Source organism: Aulonocara stuartgranti (genome assembly GCF_965226115.1).
Source record: "Aulonocara stuartgranti genome assembly, chromosome: 23".
In the NCBI taxonomy this organism is placed as follows: domain Eukaryota; kingdom Metazoa; phylum Chordata; class Actinopteri; order Cichliformes; family Cichlidae; genus Aulonocara; species Aulonocara stuartgranti.
In genome coordinates, this window is record NC_138958.1 from 24,908,578 (window position 1) to 24,920,999 (window position 12,422).

The 12,422-nt window shown below is 39.6% G+C and overlaps 1 protein-coding gene across 1 annotated transcript in view; it reads right to left on the reverse strand.

Annotated features, from left to right (window-relative positions):
* LOC309701450 (uncharacterized protein) overlaps positions 1–12,422 on the reverse strand; it is a 35,597-nt gene that overhangs the window by 12,802 nt on the left and 10,373 nt on the right. Inside the window, exons 2-20 of the mRNA XM_082525660.1 lie at positions 11,173–11,391; positions 10,007–10,231; positions 9,801–9,817; positions 9,687–9,719; positions 9,527–9,559; positions 8,373–8,426; positions 5,157–5,249; positions 4,968–5,042; positions 4,833–4,877; positions 4,683–4,736; positions 4,537–4,590; positions 4,404–4,457; positions 4,217–4,270; positions 4,073–4,126; positions 2,696–2,740; positions 2,567–2,620; positions 2,418–2,462; positions 265–318; positions 20–118 (exon numbers count right to left, since the gene is read on the reverse strand). Of these exons, the coding sequence (XP_082381786.1) occupies positions 20–118; positions 265–318; positions 2,418–2,462; positions 2,567–2,620; positions 2,696–2,740; positions 4,073–4,126; positions 4,217–4,270; positions 4,404–4,457; positions 4,537–4,590; positions 4,683–4,736; positions 4,833–4,877; positions 4,968–5,042; positions 5,157–5,249; positions 8,373–8,426; positions 9,527–9,559; positions 9,687–9,719; positions 9,801–9,817; positions 10,007–10,231; positions 11,173–11,391 (1,361 nt within the window). The remainder of the gene's footprint in view (positions 1–19; positions 119–264; positions 319–2,417; positions 2,463–2,566; positions 2,621–2,695; positions 2,741–4,072; positions 4,127–4,216; positions 4,271–4,403; positions 4,458–4,536; positions 4,591–4,682; positions 4,737–4,832; positions 4,878–4,967; positions 5,043–5,156; positions 5,250–8,372; positions 8,427–9,526; positions 9,560–9,686; positions 9,720–9,800; positions 9,818–10,006; positions 10,232–11,172; positions 11,392–12,422) is intronic.

Consider the following 12,422-nt stretch of genomic DNA (forward strand, 5'->3'; position numbering starts at 1 on the left):
GAATGATAAAGTACAACACCTGCTGTCCGATGGGTCCAGGTGGCCCAACACGCCCAACGTCGCCCCTTGGCCCCTGCTGTCCCGGACTTCCTCTGACCCCTGTCGGTCCCGCTTCACCCTACACCAGCAGGTACATTCAGGAAATATTAAAGTACTTCTAGGGTGACTTCAGTGACTCAGAAACATCTGTCACTTAGATACTAATCGAAGTGTGTCTGAGAATGAAAACAGACTCCTTACAATTCAAGCGTCAAATAATCTCACCTTCATTCCAGGGTTACCGGGAAATCCTGGTATACCAGGGATTCCTATTGGCCCCTGTGGTTAAAGGAAAGTATGTTTAATACTTAAGAAAAATCTAATCTGATATTTTGTTGACAATCTGGGTAAATGGTGCTCCAAATATAAGCAAATGGGCTACTAAGAACAACTAGAGGATAAATGTAGTGGTGGTGATTGTTTTTGTGTTGTGTGTTGGTTTCTGTTTGGTTTTCACTGTTGTTCTAGCAGCTAAAGTTTTATTTTTTGCTGTACTGCAGTCACACTGAGGATAACAGTGGTTGGAGACCGCAGAGCAACCAAAATTATTATGATCGAGTGCAACGAAGCTGTGATTTTTTTGCTGGTTCAAAGACAGGGACTGGGTCTGTGAGAGCCCAGGTAAGTAACTCTGAGTTTCCTGTTACAGATAGGCTGATTCGATTAAGCTCAATCAACACCAACTATCCAACATTTACCATGGCAACAGGTAAAAAACTAGCGGGACCTCCATTTTAATCCAGTGGAGCAAGAAATAAGAAAAAAAAACACATCCCCAAGTTAATTCTTCCTAAACGGATACAGCTGGATGTCAATACAATTTTTCTTTGAATTACTAATTATTCAGACTGTCCACATGTACACCGGTGTTTTTCCCACTCATCTTGATGTTTTTTCCATTGGTAAATGGGATTTAGGTCACTGAAAACTGAGCTTAAAAAAAGAACTATGTGTTTATGTGTGGACCAACAAAATAGATTTTGTCTCACAACGAAGTTTGCACCGTGTTATTGTTTGTTGGCTCCTGATAGGTTAACATTTCTTGGGCTATATCGCCACCTGTTGGTTTGCCATGCTCTTGACAGGGCATGACAATTTTTAATTTGGATATGTTTTCCAAACATGGCCTCAACTTTAAGCTGACAGGGACAAAATGACTGAAGATAAAAACATCGCCAAATGCTGAAATGCTGTCAGAACACATTCAGACTCTTGATAATTTAAATTTAATTTTGTTTAATTTTCTCAATTTTCATTTAAATATTCAGGTTAACGTGAACAAAATTACAACACGACAAATATTAGCCACTGGTTAGTGTTTTATGATAAATGGACTGGTTCTGATATAGTGCTGTTCTACTCTACCTGAGCACTCAAAGCACTTTATACAACTTGCCTCATTCACCCATTCACACCCACTCACACAAGCACTTTTTCTACACAAGTGCTCTCTATCTTTGAGGTTAGTATCTTGTCCAAGGATATTTGGCATCCATATCAGAGCAGCCAGGGATCGAACCACCAACCTGATGTCTTCACTTTTAACAACAAACATTTGGATTTAAATACAACATCTTATTTTAACTTTGTGGATTTGATTTGAGGATTTATATTTAACATTAACACCACATATGGCTGTAAATGTGGTAATAAAAAATGTGCAGTTTAAAACAGGAGCCCCTTATCGAACAGATAAATTAATAATAAACCCACATTGTCCATTGATTGAGTTTCTGTCCTTTCGTTGATGACGGACTGATTATAAAGATGCTTTGGCTCAGAGTTTCCTTCTTCCTGTATTGGTTGAGTTTTGGAGATTTTTTGGAAAACTTCACTGTTCTGGTCTGTTTTTACGGAGTTTGGTTTGGTTTTCTCTTGTTGAGTGTATCGGTACTCTTGTCTTGTCCCCCTTTGCTTTTATCTGCTACCTGAGTTACTTTTCTTCTGTTTCCTTGTGTTTTTGTTTCTTTTTTCCTTTTAAGACTTCAGTTTGTTTGTTTTTTTTACTTACATCGTCCATCAGATTTTGCACTTTCATCCTGCGATTGGAAACAGCAACAGTATTTTTCTACTAAACAAATTAAATTAACTAATCTAAAGGGGTTTTTTTTAATAATGAGTAATATCATATATCCAGTATTTTGTCCTATGTGGTTTTTGTTCAGTCAAAACATGCAAATTAAAGATATTAACTTCTGCTTTCAAATCACAAGGGAGATTTTTCTCTATTTTCTGATGTGCTAGACACTAAAAAAAAGAAGCATGTTAGAGGATTAAAATTATATTTTTATGTTTTGGAAAAATCTCAGGGTCTGAAAGGAGGTGTGTCCCTCGGTGTGGTCAGAAGAGTTGGAAAAAGTAGATTTAGTAGATCTTACCAGAGGACCTGGTTTACCAACATGGCCGGGTGTGCCACGTTTACCCTAAGAGAAAAACACAGATTAAGATAAATAACTTAATGTGGAAACATATCTTTGCATTTTTTTTTTCCTTTTCTTGTCATGTGGCTCAATTATTTGTCTCATACCACAGAGCCGGTCGTTCCGGCTCGGCCTCTTTCTCCCTGCATCCCAGGTGGTCCCTGAAACCAAAGATGGAGTCAGTATCTCTGCAGCAGACTAATATCCTCTCTTTTTAACTGTGTTTTTTAACTTACCACTGGACCAGGAGCTCCCATTGGACCAAGAGTACCAGAAGCACCCTGCAAATCATAGACACCGAGCAGTTATGCACAGATTGTGCAGCACATGTGACCGAAACAACCTTTCAAACGTGGAAACAAGTGATCAAATTTCTGTTTGGAGTTTGATTTTGGAGTTAATTTAAAAATCCTGTTTCATTCTGAAACTAAAACATGAGATAAATGCAATGAAGTGTTTGTTATGAAAATGTTATGTAAAATAGTGTGATTCCAGTTCAGCTGCTTGTAGTAGAGGCAACAACAATTCACACAAATTAAATAGATTAGCGTTCTCCTTATCCATACTGACTGTTTTTTCTCTAGTTTAGCCTTTTTTGTGTGTGTTCTTGACACTGCTGTGTGTACCAGAGACGGGCCGTTACACAAGTGAGGAGAGTTTGGTGTAGAAGGACAGAGCATCGAGCAGGAGGAAAGATATCTACTCCCGAGGAACAGGAGGAGCATCACATGTGCCCCACAAAATGACCCACATCGGGCTATTCGTGGATGTTTCTGACAAAATGTGTCAGGAACAGACTTCAAGAGGTTGGCATGAGGTCAAAGAGTCCATTGATGTTACGTAACCCTCATGCCGCATGCTTAGGTCCCACTAAAGGCTGTTGGGACCTGCAATCACAGCCCAACGCTGTGCAGAAACAACAGAACTGGCAGGGCCATCACTGGTGCCCTGTTCTCCTCACTGATATGAGCAGGTGTGTCAGACGTATCAGAATCGTTGGCAAATGTTATACTTCATTTTTAAGTACCACCACCAGCAGCGGGCCTGCCAGTTCTGCTGTTCTGAGACAAACGTCAATCAGGCTGCACAATGGCTCAGGATGGTTTCTGCTTCCTAACTGGAAAAACTGACTTCCATAAAGTTTAACCTCCCTCACAGAACAGAACATTGGTCATACATGCTCTTTGCTTCAATGGGTCAATGGTAATTTCATCTAAACAGGTCAACATCTTTTTACCACCTTGATAGCACGAAGATGCATACAAGTGTACATCTGGGCATTTAACACTGATCCAGTACCAAATGAGTGCCGTGTGATTCAGTGAATTTGATATATTTACATACAGTACATTAGGGCCAATTTAGCCTCTCTGTTTCATCTCTCAGGTGATTGAGATGTAGCTGTCTAACTAAAAGTGTCTCTGTTTAAAGCTAAAGCACATAGACATTTACAGTCACTGGAATCACCAGCTAACTTCACAAGCTTGTATTTGGACACCGTCGAACCATTAAATAATTTTTTTTAGATAATTTAAAGCAACTGCACTGAATATTGTTCCTTTAAGACTTAAACTATAATTCCTACTATTCTCTCAAAAGTGAGAGTTAGCTACCTTCACTCCAGCTGCTCCAGCCTTGCCTCTTGGTCCAACAAGTCCACTGTGTCCCTGTTGTAGAGGTTTAAATTCACAGACTGGTTAGTTCTTGATATTTCATACATGAAAACTAATGAGTAATAATGAGGAAAAAGGACTTACTTTGTGCCCTCTCAGTCCTGGATTACCTGGAAGTCCTGGGAATCCTCTTGCACCCTGTATTCAAAAGTAATCACATCATTCCTGATCGCGTTTTCGCTCACTGTCTCTCAGATTAGAGTAGGTTATTGTATCACTATTATCATGACAATAGTAGGATTAAATATTTTTTGGCATGACAACTGGTTACCGCTGATCCTGGGTATCCTGGTTCTCCGGTTGCTCCTGCAGGTCCGGGTTGTCCCTGGAAAAGACCATCAGGTGGTTATGGAATAATTACAGATAAAAGAAGAATCCTCATCAGTATCTGTTACATGACTCACATCAAGTCCAGGTTTTCCTGGTGGTCCATCAGGTCCTCGATGACCCGGCTCCCCCTGCAGACACACACGTACAGTCACATTTAAATTTCACTCTTTAACATGTAAAGAAGCATTAGAGTTAATCCAAGATGAAGAAACGAGTGTACCATCAGTCCTGGATCTCCAGCTTCTCCAGGAATTCCTTGACCACCAGCAGGACCCTGAGCAGGAAAATTAAAGGTCACATTTTTAGGCACACTTCCTACAAAGTAAAACTAATATTTGGCTCTAAAACTTCATTAGAGATAAAGACTCACTGGTGGTCCAGACGGTCCTGGAAGTCCTCGTGGTCCTGCTTCACCCTGAAATGGCAAACGATTATGCACTGCAGTTTAAACTCTTCAAGCTTCCGGATTTTGCATATGTAAAATATGCAGTTTAAAAGTGCTCACCCTGGATCCTGTTAGCATTGCAGATGGACCCGACTTCTCGCTAAAACCCGAAGCCATCTGTGTCACCAGGTTACCCTACCAGGAAGAGGTTGATCCAAAATGAATCATTCATGGAGAAAATTTGATTTGTTTGGTTTTTTCTTATGAAATTTGCATTAACTAATTAAAAGAAGTTGGAGAGCAGCTCACCCCAGGGTGCGAGGGATGCCCAGGTGGTCCCGGTTCTCCTGGATTTCCTGGTATACCGGGCTCACCATCAAATCCTGGAGGCCCTGGGAAACCCTGCAATTTGCATAGGTTAATGAGTGGCACCCAGAAGGTACTGACTGGTTATATGACCAGAAGCTTAATTCTGACATTTTGTTTGCAGTTTATGATTTTACTACAGTTATCCACATGTGAATAATGTGTAAATGTCAACGAGAGGGTGTGGTATCAGATTCGCTGCATCTACTTGAGGACTTTGAGGGCCTTGAGGTGCTTAATGCACCTTTATACTTGAAAAACTAAGAACCCCCCAGCATTCAGTAGCTGGCAGCTACTGAACACTGTTAGTAGCAACAACTTGACAAAATTATTTCCTGTGGGGCTTTATCAGTCTCTCACACTGTGGTGGAGGAGTATCGGTCCACGCTTGAGATTTTCATTGAGATTTTTGGTTGTTCATTTATGCACAGCTCTCTTAAGGTCCCATCACAGTATTTTAACTGGATTGAGGTCTGGACGTGGACTGGACCACTGCAGCACTTTGATTCTTTTCTTTTTCACTCATTCTGTTGTAGATTTGCTGCTGTGCTGTTAAGGTCAAGCTTTATCTGTCTTTTGTGGCTTGCTCAGATGCAGCTTTGCAAACCTAAACTGTGCTGGCATGTTTTTTCTTAGAGAGAAGAGGCGTTTTCCTGGAAACCTCTCCAAACAACCTATAACAGAGGCCTACAGAGTCTGACATGTAGCTCTTGGGTTGTTGCCTCATTTTTGAACCTGCTAAGGATCTGATGACTTTTATTACATCCTGATAAGCAAAACACTACAATCTTTACCACGACTGGCTATTTTATGCTACACTATTGAATGTTCATATTAAACAAACATATTAGATAAACTTTAAAACGTGTTTAAAGTAATACATGATTGCCAATGTTGTTTATATCTTTATCAATATCTGGCATCAGCCTGTCATCAACTTATTTGTATGTTAAACTGCTAAAGACTCACTACAGCTCACAAGCACACTGTGCTGCCCCTCTACAGCTGTCCAGAAGTCAGCCAATCAGAAGAAACTGACTAAAAGGAGGTGGACCTAAAGCTGGTCATACACTGTGCAATTTTTTCAGTCGCGTTTCAGCTTCTGCTCAAACTGCACGATTGACTCGCAGGGGTTAGAAGTTCATAGGTCACGATGCAGGGTCTCACACACCGATGCTCTGATGTGACCTGAGTGCTCACCGTAAAATGAAGGTTATAACAGAAATTCTGTCGCTCACTCTCCCTCTCCGTCTTTCACTCACACAGACACACCACCACCATCAACTTTGCTAAATTGCAAATGAAAAACATTGATCAGGCAGCTGTGATTGAGCAGCAATGTAGATCCAACTATTTTCACGGTTGTTGTGGTCGTGATAATTTTGTGAGGCCACATTGAAAAGGCTCGGATAAGCTTGCCATAGTTCTACAAGTTGTGCCTCCATGGCTTGTGTCCGGATCACACGCTGCACTGCCGTGCTGCGCCGTCTTTTTCGCTGACATTTGTGTTTGCGCCTGCGCAGTGTGAGAAGCTGCGGTGACACCCTCACGATGGTCACGACCAAGCGATTGATGATCGGGAGCTGGTCGTGAGGTGTAGTGATGGGATTTCCGGCTCTTTTCAGAGAACCGGCTCTTTCGGCTCGGCTCACTAAAAAGAGCCGGCTCCTTCGGCTCCGAACCGGCTCTTCAGGGTGTTATGTTGCTTTAATTAATTTATTATTAACAATAATATAAAATTATGCACAAAAGGAATTACTAATGTAAAAAAGATTGTTTTATTTATATATGTTTATATATAAATATATGCGGCGGCCCCTAGAGACAAAAAATGTACAAACTCCAAAACACATTTCTAGCGTTAACTGAATTTCCAAAACAGAGCTACTAGATCACTTAAATTACACAATTGAAAGCATATGTGTATTGTTTGTGTATTTATACACAAGCATTCATATATATTCAAATAATAAATAAAAAAATATGCTCATTTACCTGTTACTACCACACACCAAATCCGGTTGTTGGTACTTCCTGGCTTGTGTAGCCACTAAGTAACAAAAGCTCAACACTGCGCCTAGCATCCTAGAGCACTTCTGTTGTGTTTTGTACGTGTTTTGGAGTTTTTACGTGCTTCTGAGTTTTTACGTGCTTTGTCTCTAGGGGCCACCGTAAATATACTTTTATTTATTCACTCCACATAAAATGTAATAAATAAATCATATAATACAAAAATCAACTATTCACATTTCAACTTTTAACTATTTAAATTTTCAGCTTTTTCCTTTTAAACAAATTTAAAGTGAAACAACACAAAACACTACAAACCACAACACAATTAAATATAAATTAAAATATGAAAACAAAAAGAAGATGCATATTCTCTGTCATATGGACCTGCATGAATAAACTTTCTGAATCCTTTATCATCCACAACTGAAATTAGTTGTGGATGATTACTATACCTTTCTAATGTGACGCTGTTGCCCCTGGCTCTCTTTCTCTCCCTCCCGCTCTGTTCCTGTGCTACTGTGAGTGTAACTACCGCCCCTCCCCCTCTTCCCAGCGCAAAAGCACAAGACAAGGCTCGCATGCAGAGTGAAGTGGAAAAAAAGTGCGAGAGAGAGGGTGAGAGAAAGAAAAAAAAAAACCCACGGCTTGCGATAAGGAGCCGGCTCGCGTCGTTCACGTCAAAGATCCGGGTCTAAGAGCCGTGTAGTTCGCAACCGACAAATGACTTGTGAGTTGTTAATCGCTTCTCGTTACCCCACGTATACTACACGATGCACGAGACACAGACGATGAAGGCCAAAATCAGGCCGATCACCAAAACGGTCGCACGACTCAAAAATCGGCTCAAAATGGGGCAAAAAAATCGCACAGTGTAAGCCCAGCATTAAAGAGGCAGCACCTAAAAAACATCTTGTTTAACATGTTGATGAACTGCGGGCTGCAGTTGAAGTTGCATTGTAGCATTGCTATGTAGCATTCTCACCAAAACAAACAAACAGATTTTTAGTTATGATGTTGTGTTTAAATTAAACTATCCAGCAATTAAACATTAACTGTGGTAGTATAACAGTTGCAGGAGCTATTTTCTTTCATCGTGGACATCACCTCATAGGTCCACTAGTTCCCTGTGTATTGGTTTCAACTTACCCGTCTGCCTTTAAAGCCTCTTGGTCCAGGGCTTCCCTGAGCCCCTGGAGGACCCTGAGCAAAGAGAACAAGCCATAAGAGCATTGAAACATTGGTCACTGTCTAATTACTGGAATAATCATGCAGTGAAAATAGTATACACTGTAAAAAAAATTATAATATAAAAGTATTTTACTGTGTATTTTACAGTTCTGTACTGTTCTTCTAGTCTATTCACATAATAGACTTCAAATGTAAATTAACGTAAAATCACTGTAAGTGTCATAAAACATAATTTTCTTGTTTTTTAAATGTATCTGTCTGTACATATGCATATTTAGATTGTTAGAATACATTCACAAATGTATCATAATTTCACAAATATTTGTCCGTTATTTGAAAGATTGAACTGTTAAATTCAAATGTAATGCTATGGAAAAATATATAAAATGATTCTTATGAACTTTTTTTACATCAAATAATAATTATTATTATTGTTATTTATGGCGATCGTGGCTCAAGAGTTGGCAGTTCGCCTTGTAATCAGAAGGTTGCCGGTTCGAGCCCTGGCTCAGATACTCTCAGTCATTTTGTCCTTGGGCAAGACACTTCACCTACCACCTACTGGTGAGGGCCAGAGGGGAATTATGAAGTGGAATTGTAAAGCGCTATGAGGGTCTCAAAAAGCGCTATATGAATGCAATCCATTATTATTTAAACCAACTGTTAACTGTATATTTCTGTACATTGAAGTATTATTATTCGTATTGCCGCATTCATTGACCTTGTTTATAGGTAAGTTCATTGTTTAATCACATTAAAATGTTCCTAATTTAATGTTTAAAAGCACTTGAAAAAGGCAAAATCGCATGTAAAATTAGGGCAACAAACTGTATTGTCATTACTGGAAATAACCGTATTTTCATGAGAAAGTTATTTTCTGTTATTTTCTGGTATTATTTCGGCGCCCCAGCTGACGGAATATTACTTTTTTCTTAGGATTTTTTTTTTTACGGTGTACATGAAAGCATTTGTCCTGGTAATTGTAATAACACATGCTAGTATTGCATTTTGCTGCCCTCTACTGTGACTCCAGTTATCATGTGTAATACTGTGACAGCAAACAGAAAGATAACAAGGACAGACAGGGGGATGAAAGAAAGAAAAAAGCTCACCGAGGGTCCTGAAGGTCCAGGAATCCCCACCACCTTCACAACACAAGAAAAATTAAGTTCATTAAATGAATTATTAAGACTTTTATCTAGTCATAATTAATTAAAAAAGTTAAATTTATATGCAAAGTGCACTAACGCCTAACTTTTTCCTTTTACTTACATATGGGATGTCTCCTGGTTCACCCTTTTGCCCCTAAAAATAAAGCCAAGCAGCACTTTTTAGTGACAATGTTCCCAATTTAAGATATTTTTCTTAACTGACTGTATGACTTACCTTGAGGCCCATAATTTCTTGGGAAAAAAAGAGAAAAAAATATTTTTATTTATTTTATTTTTCACAATTTATGTAGTAAATCTTACCCTTTAAAGAACCCTTTAAATAAAGATAAGACATAAAATAAAGTATCTAAGTTTTATAAGGGGTGTAAATCTAACACAAAGTGACCATCTCTCTTCTGGATGCAGGTAAATCTGTCTCACCTATCATCCTGCTGGCACTTGCGAAGTTGTCGCACACAGGGCAGCACTCTCCCGCGGGCGTGACAGCCTTCTCACAGTTTGACAGGACCTCGCACTGTATCTCATCACAGACAGTGACGCCGTTGTCACAGACGCACACGCGACAAGGTTCGGGTTTCCAGATGTCATTGTGATGGTAGACCTCCCCATTGACTTTGCAGTTTTCCTCCTTCTTCTCATCTGCAGCTGCAAGAAAAAACCCCAAAATGGCTCAAACAGATGGACAGACAACCAGGAAATTCATTTACACATTCTTGGGAGCAACAAACAACCGTGATCTCCTTTCCTTCCCCTGTACACATAAAGTCATAAACAATACATCATCATAACAGCATTTGCTTTTTTACATTATGAATTAGAAAATTTTAAAAATTCGATTTTTCATTTTATAACATACTCATTGTTGTGGTATGGACTGAAGTTCCATTTACAGACAGGGGCGTCACCAAGGGGGGGGGTCTGGGGGGGCACTGGCCACCCCCGGCAAGACTGCGAAATATTGGTAATAATTTCAATAAATGTGAACACAATAGAGAGGAAGAATCTTTAAAGTGCTGGTTGGGACTGCCAATCAATCAGTCAGTCAATAAATTAAAACAGATAATTATGGATTTAAAAATGTTATTTGGTTTTCATATGTACCTATTTTTCAGTGATGTCAACTTTAATATCAGGAAATTAACTAGACATATAATTATTTTCTGTCTCTCTAGGTTCTAGGTTCTAGGTAGGTTCTAGGTTCTCTGTTCTATAGGTTACTTATTTTATTTATAGGTTAGGTTACTTTTTTTTCAAGTAACCTATATTTGACAACAGATGTGCCAACCCAATATTTTTTACTGGCCCTCATATGGCCGCCGCTATGAAAAAATTCTGGCAGCACCTCTGTTCACAGAGCACCCTTGTAGTTTCACTCATCACATTTTAAAAAGTTTTTTAACGAGTTTTTGTTGTTTTGTTTTGTTTTTTCAGGCTAATTTCAGCTAATCAACACATATTTGATCAAAAACTTGTTGCGGGGGGACCAGCAAAAAAATTCTGCCCTGGGGCCTCATTAAAGGCTCGTTCAGCCCTGGATCAACCATATAGTAAATTATATTTTCAATCACATAAAATGGACTTTTTACCTGTTGCGGGGTCTGTACTGGGAATCAATGTTGAAGCTGCAGTCAAGCACACAGGGCAACACTCGCCCTCTGGGGTCACCGTTTTTTGGCAGTCACCGAGGTCCTCGCAAACCACATCCTCACACATGGCGGTCCCCTTATTGCACACACACACCCGACATGGCTCTGGGCTCCACATGTCATTGTCAGCATAGACTTTTCCATTTTCTGTGCAGGTGTCTTCATGAAAGAGAAACTCAGTTAGTATGTGCTGCAACGGGCTGTCACTGGATTTTAAAAAAAGGATCTACATTTTAATGGAAATTCCCACAACTTTGCAAATTTACTGGAAAACACACATTTTAAAAATAAAACATACTCATTTATGAATCCATACTGTTGGGTTCCTTCAAAAATACAGTCAAAAAATGTAAAGTATGTGTGTTTTCTAGTCCTTAAAATACCAGCATCTTACTCTAACATGCATGAATCTCACGACCATGCCCACAATCATCATTCTGGTGCATCATTAAGCCGAACTTTGTGCTTAGAGCAGCAGAAATACATCATCACAGATGCATGTAAAGAAATTATAAAAAAGCATTAAACATGACAAAGAAGATGTTGATTTCCCAGAGGAATACACCTTATTTGTTGAATAAGTTACTTTCTCAGCTTGTTTTTTTGGGGGGTGTGTGGCAGTAAAACTGGTCGCAGCTCCCTTATTTCTTCTAAGAAACACAAAAGAATGAAGCTACCTCCAAAGTTTTTATTGCACACATTTAGTTGAGAGAAGTTAACTTATCTGGCAAAAACTTCATGTATTCCTTTTGCAAACTGAAAGGGAAACTCGGTACAGGTTCAAGAACAACATTTCACAGTGGTGTGCAGAGGACGGAGCTTGAAAAGGAGGGCATCAGGCTGTAAGAGAGAGCAGAGTACCACTGACGCCGGGACAAATGTGCAGGTTTCATTCCAGTTTTACCAGTTTGAGTGACTGAGCACACAGGACAGCACTCGCCCTCTGGGATCTCTGCGGTCTGGCAGTCACCTATATCCTCACACACCATGTCCTCACAAACCACCGTCCCCATTTCACACAAACAGACTCGACACGGCTCTGGGCTCCATATCTGATTGTTGGAGTAGAGTTTGCCATCCGCTGTACAGGAATCTTTATGACAAAGAACAGCAGCTGACTTCAGTATCATTTTCTGTGTCAGCTGTATATAATATAGTAGCTAAAAGACCATTAAAAAATCATTGTGGAT